The 12,433-nt window shown below is 49.4% G+C and overlaps 1 protein-coding gene across 1 annotated transcript in view; it reads right to left on the bottom strand.

Moving 5' to 3' along the window:
• Nucleotides 1–12,433, bottom strand: part of LOC138296315 (amine sulfotransferase-like) — a 532,156-nt gene that overhangs the window by 458,270 nt on the left and 61,453 nt on the right. The window contains exon 2 of the mRNA XM_069235348.1: nucleotides 10,549–10,716. Within this exon, the coding sequence (XP_069091449.1) occupies nucleotides 10,549–10,705 (157 nt within the window). The 5' untranslated portion in view covers nucleotides 10,706–10,716. The remainder of the gene's footprint in view (nucleotides 1–10,548; nucleotides 10,717–12,433) is intronic.

Raw genomic sequence — 12,433 nt, 5'->3', positions numbered from 1 at the left:
CCCACCATATTAAGACACAGGAAACTTCCACCTTTTCCGGGGCGGTACCAACGCCATCAAAAGCCTGGCGGAAACAGAGCACAAAAGTCAAAGTACTCACCATTGGCGACACAGGAAAGAACCACGCCGCCATGGAACCAAACAGCATGTTTTCCTGATGATCTTCAACGTCATACTCCACCTGGAACACCAACACCGGCGAAGACGACGATGGTGAGTACAGCCGCCTAGCTCACAAGGGAGGGTGGGAGGAAAAAGAGAGTGACACACACACTCACAACACACACCCGACACACACACACCATACACACAACCATAACAATTTGATCACGGAAATCTGCAGAATAATGCCAAGGCAACAGGAATTTACGAAAATGTTTGTAATCAGTCCAACAATAAATTCAAAAATCCCATTTACACATTAAACAGATCCGTACATGTGTATAAAAAAGGAACACTGCACTGTCCATAGTTCACAGGGCTCACATGGCCACAGGGCAAAGTCCAAGGCCCGACTCGAATCCTGCCCCAATCCAGAGAGAACACTGCAGGGGCATCAGTTGGCAAAAAGGCAGGTACCTCAGGAGGAAGGGGGCCACCTCAGCCGGATGTGGAAACAAGCCCGCATCTGGTTCTGGAAGGGGCAACACGCCCTGTGCTTGGTCCTGGGGAGTGCAGGGACGCAGTCTCTGGAGTGGGTGACTTGCCCTCTGGTTCTGGAGGGGACAACATGCTTTGTGCTTGGTCCTGGGGAGTGCAAGGCCACAGTCTCTGGAGTGGGTGACTTGCCCACTGGTTCTGGAGGAGGCAACATGCTATGTGCTTGGTCCTGGGGAGTGCAAGGCCACAGTCTCTGGAGTGGGGGACTTGCCCACTGGTTCTGGACGGGGGAACATGCCCTGTACTTGGTCCTGGGGAGTGCAAGGCCACAGTCTGTAGAGTGGGTGACTTGCCCACTCGTTCTGGAGGGGGCAACATGCCCTGTGCTTAGTCCTGGGGAGTACAAGGCCACAGTCTCTGGAGTGGGTGACTTGCCCACTGGTTCTGGAGGGGGCAACATGCCCTGTGCTTGGTCCTGGGGAGTGCAAGGCCACAGTCTCTCAAGTGGGTGACTTGCCCACTGGTTCTAGAGGGGGCAACATGCCTGGTGCTTGGTCCTGGAGAGTGCAAGGCCACAGTCTCTGGAGTGGATGACTTGCCCACTGGTTCTGGAGGGGGCAACATGCCCTGTGGTTGGTCCTGGGGAGTGCAAGGCCACAGTCTCTCAAGTGCGTGCCTTCCCCCCCTGGATCTTGAGGGGGCAGGTTGCACAGAAGCCCTTGGAGGCTGGACTATATGGTGTCCACCGGCGGTGATGGCTGCACTGTGGTGGTGGTTGTGAGAGGCTCCTGCTCAGCCCCTGCACCTTCCGATGGCTGTACTGTGGTGGTGGTTGTGGGAGGCTCCTGCTCAGCCCCTGCACCCTCTGGTGGGTGCACAACCATGGCTGGCGGTGGGGGCTCTATGACAGCTGCTGGTGGTGGCAGTGTATGACTGGCAGCTTCCGCTGGCGCAGATTGCCTCCTCTCCACCTGCTCATGGGTTGGGGTCCCTTACCCTTCCTTGTCTGGTGGATGGGCTCTTCCCCCTCTGCCTGCTGGTGCAGGCTCCTTCCCCTTCTCTGCTGATGGTGCAGGCTCCTTCACCTTTATGCAGCTGGTGCAGGCTCCTTCCCCTTTTTTGCAGCTGGTGCAGGCTCCTTCCCCTTCTTTCTAGCTAGTGCAGGCTCCTTCCCTTTCAGTACTGTTGGCCTGGAATCCTTTCCACCATGAGGAGGTGGTGCTACCACTAGGCCTGTGGAATGTTTGGTTGAAGTGCTTGGCTAGGTCCTTGCTACCCTACCCTGACCATACGTGCAGGACGGGGGGCAGGGGTAGGGAAGAGGTCAATCTGGGAAAGGAAAATCTTTTTAGGGACGTTGGGGTGGGAAGAGGGAGGAGTAATGGGAGTGGAGGACGAGGGAGTGGTTGTTGGAGGTGTTTGTCTGCTGGATTTGAGTGCAGATGCATGGGCTGTATGCTTTTGTGAGGTGGATTTGCTGTTGGGTGTCTGAGTGCTTGCGTTTGTGTACTTTAGGGCGAGGACAGACACAGTGGGAGAGGAAACAGGGGACGTGTGCATGGATGTTGTGAAGGTGTGTGTTCTGCTTGGTGTGGTGATGATGCTGGTAGTGGATGATGATGTAGTGTATGCAGGTGTGAGTGTGGATGTAACTGGGTAGGAGGTGGAGGAGGAGGGGTAGACAGTGGAAATAGTGATTGTTGTTGTGTCTGCAAATGAATGTTGTTTGTGTGAGTGCCTGTGGGATGAAGTATGGTGCTTGTGTTCGCCTGTGACACTCTTGGGTGTTGTCTTGCGTGCATGCTCATCTTCCTGTGTGCTTGGGATGGGTTGGGGTTGAGGAGAATGGGACTGGGAAGTCGAAGTTGGAGGGGGGACGGTTGAAACAGGGACAATGGCTGCCATCAGAGAGAAGGCCAAAGCCTGAATTGATCTCTGTTGTGCCGCCAATCAACCGCAAATGCCCTCCAGGGATTCATTAGATTGCTGCATCTGGGCTGCCAGCCCCTGGATGGCATTCACAATGGCTGTTTGCCCTATAGAGGTGGATCTCAGGAGGTCAATAGCCTCCTCACTCAGGGCAGCAGGGCTCACTGGGGCAGGGTCTGAGGTGCCTGGGGTTAAGGAGATGCCCACCCTCCTGGGTGAGCAGGCACGGAAAACTCGCTGAGGGGCTACTGGGAGGGCAGTGCTGGTACGGGGTGGCAGCTGTACCTGCAGCTGGGGTGGTCACAGAGGTGACCACCACCAATTGGGAGCTCCCCTCCAGTCTCCTCCGTGGTGCTCCCCTCGCCCTCCGTCCCACTGGTGCCCTCAGCATCGGTGGACTCTGCCTCCAGGGTCCTGTGGGATGAAGCTCCCTCTGTCGCCGGTGCCTCTGCTCCTCTGCCAAATGATGCTAATGCTCACAAGGACAGGTTGACAAAACAAGAAAGGGAGGAGAGAGACAAAGGATACACTGGGCCAATGACTGCACCAACATCACCATTGACGTACACAGCTCCCTCACACACAGGTAACAGGCCTATGCATAATGCCTGGCCCTACAAAGTGAAATGGCTACTCCACAAGGAATGGGGAGAGGTACACACCGCCTACTGCAGCACACCTGGGACCCACACAGCCCTGACCAGTAGTGAATACTAACAAGCTAGGTAAGCAGTATTTCACAATCAAACTCTTAGCCACCAGAAGACCTACGCTGCTGTGTCTGGCCTGGCCTAGGGGCACCCAGTGACACACAACCACCACCCGGATACCACCCCTCCAGCCGCATGTTTCAATGATAGCCACTGTACTCACCCTCTTGTGGCTGCTGTGATGCCCTCAAGTGCTCATCTCACTCAGGGTAGGCCACCACCAGTATGCGGGCCATCAGAGGGGTCAGGGTCCAAAGGGCACCCCTTCCTTTTTGGGAGGCCATCCCCATCTGGGCCTCCATAGTCTTCCAGGCCCAGCGTCTCAGATTCTCCCACTGTTTACGACTACCATAGACCCCCAGGGTCCGCACCTCCTTGGCGATGGCACGCCATATTCCCTTCTTTTGATGGGCGCTGACCTGCAGAGGCAATACAGACAGGAGAACACCATTAGAAAAACAGTTCAGACAGTTACACAAATGGCCCACCATACCCGTTTACATCACCATTGGCACACACATAGCCCAGCACACAACGTGTACACTGCAAAGAGGACATCCACCTACCCCCTTACACAAGGCCTTCCCACACACATCTCCATGCATTCATGCCACATGCATCGTGCCCACAGTGTACTCACCTGTTGGTCTGGAGGTCCATACGCAGTCCTTACTGGGGTAGGACCCCATTCACCCGTTGCTCAAACTCCTCAGAAGTGAATGCTGGGGCCCTTTCCCCTGCCACACGGGCCATGGTAGGTTCCAGGCACAGGTCACAGCAGCACATGCAGTGTAGGTCCTCTCCTATGGAAGGTCAGGAAACAAGTGAGGAATGTGAAATAATATGGCGGTGCATACCGTCACCGCCGGAATAGATCATCATTGGTCACTGTACCCCATAGGGACCAATTATAACCAGTGAGGAATTGCACAGCAGTTCATGACCGCCTACCGTCATGGCGCACAACGTCAGCTGCATTACCTCACTTCTACCTGTCTGTCAACACAGGACAGGCGGACGCCATTTCAGGGGGGGAACAGGCCTTAGGATTAATGCTGCGTCACAGGATATATTTATATACAGGGCACATACTTCGCAAATTCCACTGCACTTGCAGAACTGATGTTTTGTCCCTTAGATACTTACCGCTGAGGATGAATAGGAGATAGAGACATACCCCTGTGTACAAACCCCTGGTAGACTTGGCTACACTGGAGGACAGGCACATAATACTCACCTATAGACTGGACAGGGCCACAATCACAGAGCTGTGTGCCCAATTGGAACCTGACCTGATATCAGGTATCCGTAATCCCACTAGGATCCCCCCTCTTGTGCAAGTGCTAACAGCTCTCCATTTCCTGGCAACTGGTTCTTTCCAAGTGACAGTGGACTTTGCAGTAGGAATGTCACAGCCAATGTTCTCAAATGTGCTAACAAGAGTGTTGTCTGTCCTGATAAAACACATGTGCAGCTACATTGCATTCCCCCAGGTTGAGTATTTGGCCACCGTGAAGGCCGAATTCTATGCAATGGGACATATCTCTAATATAATTGGTGCAGTTGACGGAACACATATAGCATTTGTCCCCCCTGCCAGAATGAACAGGTGTGCAGGAATCGTAAGAGTTTCCACTCCATGAATGTGCAGATGGTGTGCTTGGCGGACCAGTACATCTCCCACGTCAATGCTAAGTATCCAGGGTCGGTGCATGATGCGTTTGTCCTGAGGAACAGCAGCATCCCAAATGTGATGTCCTAACTACAGAGGCACAGGGTGTGGCTAATAGGTGAGCCCTGGTTACCACTGAGTATACTTTGGTGTATGCCTATGGTGTTGGCCATATAGGATAGTGTGTGGCTAAATGTTGTCCCTCAATATTTGCAGGTGACTCTGGTTACTCAAACCTATCATGGCTGCTGACCCCTGTGAGGAATGCCAGAACAAGGGCAGAAGAACGTTATAATGAGGCACATGGGCAAACCAGAAGGATCATTGAAAGGACCTTTGGCCTCCTGAAGGCCAGGTTCCGGTGCCACAATCTAACAGGTGGATCCATGTGCTACTCACCCAAGAAGGTCTGCCAGATAGTAGCGGCATGCTGCATATTGCACAACCTGGCCCTCAGACATGTGCCTTTTCAGCAGGAGGAGGAGACTGGAGATGCCCCTGTGGCAGCAGTGGACCCTGAGGACAGTGAGGATGAGGAAGCAGAGGATGAGGATGTGGAAAACAGAACATCTGTGATACGTCAGTACTTTCAATGACACACAGGTGAGACAGTGCAACTTTACATTTCTATGACTTTGGTTGTATTCTGTGTGGCACTGGCATGCTGGCATTTTCCACTTCTTTGCCCACTTACTGTTACCTCTGGATATTAATTTTGCAGATGTTGGTGTTGTGACAAATTCTCCTGTGTGATCACAACAGCCAGCTACAGGTCATTAATTCTATGCTCATGCTATGTACAGTTCATTTGCAATGGTTGTAGCTGTTTCAATCAATACATGTTTGAAATATATGAAATACTTGAACTTACTTTTTATCCAAGGGTGTTTATTGTAGTGCTAATGTATAGAGGGGAAAGTGCAATGGGATGGGGTGATGATGGAGGAAAGTCCAGGGTATTGTTCCAGTCTGTTTGTAACACAGGTGCAGTGTCCACGGGGACAAAGGAAGAGGAGCCTTGGCAGTTCAAGGTGGACAAGGTGACTGAGTGGGACACAAGGGGGACAATCAGGAAAGTCTCATTTCCTGGTGGTGGTCTTGCAAGTGTCTCTGGCTTCTGTCTGGTTCGCAGGGAACGTTTGCAGGGTGGTTCAGCTTCTGCAGGGGGAGTGGTGCTAGTGGCCTATTGGTCCTGTGGTGCGGCCTCCTGGCCACTAGCCGCAGCGGAAGTGGAAGGCTGTTCAGATGACTGACTAGTGGCAGGGGACCGCTGGTGTGACACTGCCTCCCTCATAATGTTGGCCATGTCTGCCAGCACCCCTGTATTGGAGATCAGTGTGTTGTTAATGGCATGCAAGTCCTCCCTGATCCCCTGATACTGTCCCTCCTGCAGCCTCCTGTTCTCCTGCCCGTTGTCTAGGATCTGGCCCATCGTGTCCTGGGAATGTTGGTAGGCTCCCAGGATCTCGGAGAGTGCCCCCTATAGAGTTGGTTCCCTGGTCCTGTCCTCACCCTGGTGCACAGCAGTCCTCCCAGTGTCCCTGTTGGCCTGTGCCTCTGTCCCCTGTACGGTGTGCCCACTGCCACTGACCCCTGGTCCCTGATTGTCTTGTGTGCGAGGTGTGGCCTGGGGTCCCTGTACAGGTGGGCACACTGCTGATTGACGTGTCCTGGGGACAGAGGTTTGGGGATGCTGGGTGGGTGCTGTGGTGTTGGTTCCTGATGGGGGAGGCTCTGTAGTGGTCTGTGACTGGGCTTGGGTGACTGACTGTCCAGTGGTCCCTGATGGGCCAGGCAGATCGTTCTGATCCTGAGGTCCAGAGTTACTGTCATCACTGTGAGCCTCTTCTGTTGGGGGTCTGGATAGTGATGGCATCTCCTCTCCAGTGACATTGGCTGGGGTACCAGTGAGGATGTAAATGATGTATTATGCTTCAGGTATATGACATTTGTACATCCCTGGCTTCCCCTCTATGGTTGGTGTTGCCCTGCCAGCTTTTGCTTGTGTATGTTGGTGTATGGTGGGATTCTTAGTTTCCCTATGCTGTGCATGCTTTAGTGATGAGTGTCCATGCAGGGCTGTGAGGGGTGTCCATGCATTGGTACAGCATTCAGGGCTTGGCATTGGGATTAGTGTGATGTGATGGTGGAGTGTGTGGGATGGAGTGTAGTGATGGGAGTGATGGTGAGGGTGTGTGATGGCATGCAGGTATGGGGAGTGATAATTGTTGAAAATTGACTTACCAGAGTCCAGTCCTCCTCCACCTCTGGCCAGGCCCTCAGGATGCAGTATTGCCAAGACTTGCTCCTCCCATGCTGTGAGCTGTGGGGGAGGAGGTGGGGGTCCACCGCCAGTCCTCTGTAGAGCGAGCTGGTATCTTGCTGCTATGGAACTTACCTTCCTCCTTAGGTCGTTCCACCTCTTCCTGCTGTCATCCCTTGTTCTGGGGTGCTGTCCCACGGCGTTTACCCTGTCCACGATTCTCCGCCATAGCTCCATCTTCCTTGCTATTGATATGTTCTGCACCTGTGCTCCACATAGCTGTGGCTCTACCCTGACGATTTTCTCCACCATGACCCTTAACTTCTCCTCAGTGAAACGCGGGTGCCTTTGTGGTGCTATGGGTGTTATGTGATGTGTGTTGGTGAAGGTGTGTTGGGTAATATGTTGGGGTGTCTGATGTGGAGTGTGTGAGGGGTGTATGGGTGTGAGTGGTGTATGTGACTAGTTGTCGCAGTGGTCTTGGTGTCAGTCTGGTGGCAATGATTTGTATTCGTAAAGGGTTGTGGGTACTGTGGGTGTGTGTTTTATAGTGGTGTGGGTGTGTGGGTGTGGTGTGTTTATGGTTGTCTGGTGTGTGTTGTTTGAATTGGCCAATGTGGTGTTGTTTTGTTTGTGGGTGTCCATTGTGAGCGCAGCGGTATGTACCGCCAATGGTTTACCGCCGTTGAATGTCCACTGTGGTGATTCGTGGGTCATAATGTGATGGGTGTTATTCTCTTGGCGTAATGGTATGGGTTTTGAGACCGCCACTTTATCACTGACCTTTGATCTAGCAGATTTGTGTATGTGGCTGTATTCTGTCGGATTGGTATATGTGTATGTCATAATATAGTGAACGGATATCCGCACCGTGGCGGGAAGTTGGCGGCCGTCAGCGTGGCGATAAGCAGGAGTTACCGCCAGTGTCATAATGAGGGCCATAGTGTATTAAGGTCAGAAGGGATCAAGCTTGAGAGGGCAAAGTCCTCTGAATACCTAAGTGTAAATTAATCAGAAAGCATGTCATGGGGTTGGCAGCTACAAAAAAGTGCTAAAGCTCCAGCAATACAGGTCTGGGATACTGAAAGCACAAATGTCTTCTCTGCTTGGTTACCCAAGCACTACAGATTTACAATGCTCAAGCACTGGGCACAGCTTTAGATGGTGGAGAATTGTGGGGATATTCAAGTGCCTTCCAATTGGCTATAGGAAATTCTAGACATCATTGGGTAACTTGCTGCAGAGCACCTCACCTCTGCCCACTTACATTGACATGGGTGTTAAAGCCACTGTGCAGAGAGCTAACTTAAGGCCATAACTATATTGGGGATGAATCTGGCATACAGAGGAGTTTCACAGTATTCAAAATAGTATGGAAAAAGATACTGAGCCTTGATGCTCATAACAGAATAAGGTGGCTGAAAAGTTCAGTTGTGCAGCCTCTGATTAGAATCGGTGTCGAATAATCCGATTTAGGTCACACGAAAGAAAATAAAAGTGTTAGTTATATATCACTTAGAAATAACTTAATATTTCTAAACATGGATCTCTTACTAGAGTTTTTTTTTTCAAAATGTGCAATAATTGTTTTGTCTTTTTTTTACATAGCTCCACCACCTACTAGACAACTTTTAAAGCTTCTGCAGTACATGCTCAGTCTCTACAATAATTGATGATATATGCCCGATGTGCAAATGAGAAACTGAGACTGTAGCTATTTTTTTGCTGTTCTTCACCGTTTTAGATGGGTCGTTCTGATATGTTGGCAGCTTGGAGTGACACAATATAGAACTGCCCTCAGAATTTTAAGTACAGACACAGGAGGGCCATTTAGTTTTGGGCATAATTTAGGTCTTAATATCAGCATGATACTAAGGGAGGATATTTTGCTGTAGTGATTGTTTTAAAACAAAATATGGCATTTTTAATTTTATTGCTGATTATATATATATATATATATATATATATATATATATATATATATATATATATATATATATATATATATATGTATATATATATATATATATATATATATATATTATGGTTTTGTATTACATTTATGAATTTTGTATTGTGTTGACATGAATAACGTAATGGTAGGGACTTCTTATGTTTTACATATAGAATGGTTTGTGTTAATCTCCAAATAAACATATTTTGACTGACTGCTTAGTTTGCGAGCGCCCCCTGAAGCTCCCATTTTTTAATGCAACTTGTAGGTTAAAGCTGTACATAATTAAGGACATAAACTCGTGCTTATGAAGCACAGGAATAGAATAGTTTTTTTTAATTTTGTTGACTACAGTGCACCTTGGTGGAAAAGCCTTAAAAACTAGTAACATTAAGAAAATCCATCCCTTTTCTCTGAAAAGAGAAATGTATATTTTACACCCAGAGAGCACATTGTTGAAGTTGTATTTTATTGATTTTCTGAAATAGAGAAATCCACGTATAAGCTAGTACACCAAAACCAAACATGATCATTTCTTCCACATTTGAATAATAATTGTCAATGCAGCCGCCCAGGCATGCCAACTGAAACACACCTAAATTAGTTGTTATTTTTTAATTCACAAAAACTCTCTAACAGATCTGTGATGCACTGTACAACACACATATAAAGCAGAAACAATATTGAGAGGGCCCCCTTCCGCTTCCAAACTATTCCTTACAAAACTCACACACCGTTGCACTATGGCGTAGGGGTATATGCGTTGGTGCATGCAAAGCTCAATTGCGAAGGAGCCGCCCCATGGCAGCCAAAGCACTTCAGAGTAGAGAGAGAGGAAAGCAGCACCACCTCAACAGATGTGATACCGTTCTGCACTCTCACGTTCACGTAAGACAATGCCCATAAGGCATTCTATATTCAAATAAAAATGTCCTTTCTCATGACTTGCAAATTGTTTATTATGATGCCACAAATATTTCCAGGGTGCTCGTGTTAAAAAAGGGAAGCAGGTTAGTAACTTTGCATACATACTTCATGAGCGCTGTAGCAGTTTTAAAGTTCTTTGTAGCCCACTGAATTCGCATTAGAGGGTCATGGCTAACTTATTACAAAAAATAACAAGTTTGGTTGAGCCATGAAAAGTGTTACTCAGAGTGTGACAAATAAGCACTTTGAAATTTTGCCAGCTACGCACTTCACAAACGCAGCCAGTACTGGAAGCGAGGGTCTTTAACATTTCATAAATGCAAGATGTTTTTTGTATAAGCTACATAAAAATGATTATGAGTTCCCTGATTTTCTAACAAATATTGTACTGTGGGTGGGGCTAGCAGCATGGCTCCCTAACAATGAAGAATAATGATTAAGATAAACTTCTGAATATTTGTAACAATAAACAAACAAGGAAATTTGGTCTTACCAGATTTTGGATATGTGACTATGAACACATCAGAGTCCCTGACTGGAAAGTGTTCTATGGCATCTATTTCTTCCGGAGTAATCATACCTTTCACAAAATGAATTCCTCTGTGCAGAAATAGTTTGTCAATAGCTGGCTTATCTGCTTCCTCAGCCATAATTTAAGGAACTGAAAGATAAAATATATGTAATTGTGAATGAACATAGCATAGACTGTTGTCCGGTTATTCAAAGTGTATCTTACAATAATAGGATAGTTTAAAAAAAACACTTGCAGAGCTTCTGTATTTTTGTACGCTGTGTGCAAAGATAAGCACAAGATGGGCGCATGGCCACAACTGTGATGGAGCCGGACATGTAAATCTGAGCTCCGGTGTGGCTAGGAATGCAGGAAAAAATATCCTAGGAGAATCGTACTCCATCATCTATGCTCAGACGCCTACAGATGAGCAGTCACTCAGAAACTTGATGGTTCTACCAACGCACCCTAGAATGGGACAATGGTGAGTAGGATGATGGCCCACTGGTGGCCTTGATGACGGCGATGGAGGCTGAACCTGACTTTGAGGTGTCAGCCACGAGGCACAGCTATGCTGGGGCCTTCTGACCCTGTGGAGGGTAAGGGGCCCAGGGCATACCGAAGGAAGGTGTAGTCCCGTTGGGTGATGCCGGTGGCAGGGAGAACCCAGAGCCCTGAGGGATTGTCCCAGTCCTGCAAGCATGGCCTGATCAAGAGACTCTAAACCCTGCTGGCTCCCAAAGCAAGTGAGACTTCAGAAGAGGGCCAAGAGGGCCCAAGACTCAAGCTTGAATGCAGCCCCAAGAAGCACAGACACTCAGACTGCACGGAGCACCACGGAACAGAACACTGGAAGTGAGGAGCTGCCCCTGGGCCTGGACATTGGGGCTTCTTGGACACCACTATCACCCTTAACAGGCACAATACTCCCTGAATGCTACCAAGAGCACCACCCACTCACAACATCAGGGACCAGTGACCAGTGAAAGCTATTGGTCCCAGGTAAAGGGCTTATGGAGGATGCTGTGACAGTGGTCAGAGGGGGCCTGAAACCTGGGCTGCGATTCAGCCTGCACATCTGACTATTGGAACCAAGGACACAACGATTGGGGTGGGAGCCGGAGGGGTCTTCGACGGAGGCCACCAAGAGAAAGGACACTGTGTAACCTGCAGAGTCTGGAAAATACATACTACAGGCCACCACTGGGGCAAGACAGAGCCCACAAAAGAGACTATCATTAAGTTTGTGAGGGTGGTAAGAAATATAACAGCAGCAGATGTCCCAGGGTACAGACTGAGACTGTCATCACAATGCCATAGCCTCTGTAACAAGAAGAAGGTGTGCCCAAAACCCTAAAGCCATTGCATGGCAAAGATGACTGGAGCCCCCCGATGAGTGGTCAGAATGATGCTGGGTTTTAGAAGGATCTTGAGGCACACACAAAAATGATCTTAGCAGCAATCCATGACAATAAATCAATCAATCAATCAGGAATTTGTAAAGTGCACTACTAACCCGTGAGGGTCTCAAGGAGCTGAGGAGAGGGGGGGAGGAGGAGAGGAGGTGCTGCTACTGTGCGAACAGCCAGGTCTTGAGAAGTTTCCTGAAGGTAAGCAGGTCTTTGGTCTGGCCCAGGTGGGTGGGAAGAGTGTTCCACGTTTTGGCAGCGAGGTGCGAGGATGATCTACTGCCGGTGTAGTTCTGCGGATGCATGGGACGGTTGCGAGGGCGAGGTCGGCGGAGCAGAGATGCCTGGTCGGGGTGTAGAAGGAGAGCCGTCTGTTGAGGTATTCTGGTCCGGTGTTGTGCAGTGCTTTGTGAGCATGGGTGAGGAGTTTGAAGGTGAATCTTTTGTTGACTGGGAGC

This window comes from Pleurodeles waltl, chromosome 5, assembly GCF_031143425.1.
Source record: "Pleurodeles waltl isolate 20211129_DDA chromosome 5, aPleWal1.hap1.20221129, whole genome shotgun sequence".
Classification (NCBI taxonomy): domain Eukaryota; kingdom Metazoa; phylum Chordata; class Amphibia; order Caudata; family Salamandridae; genus Pleurodeles; species Pleurodeles waltl.
This window is presented reverse-complemented; position numbering and strand designations above follow the sequence as displayed.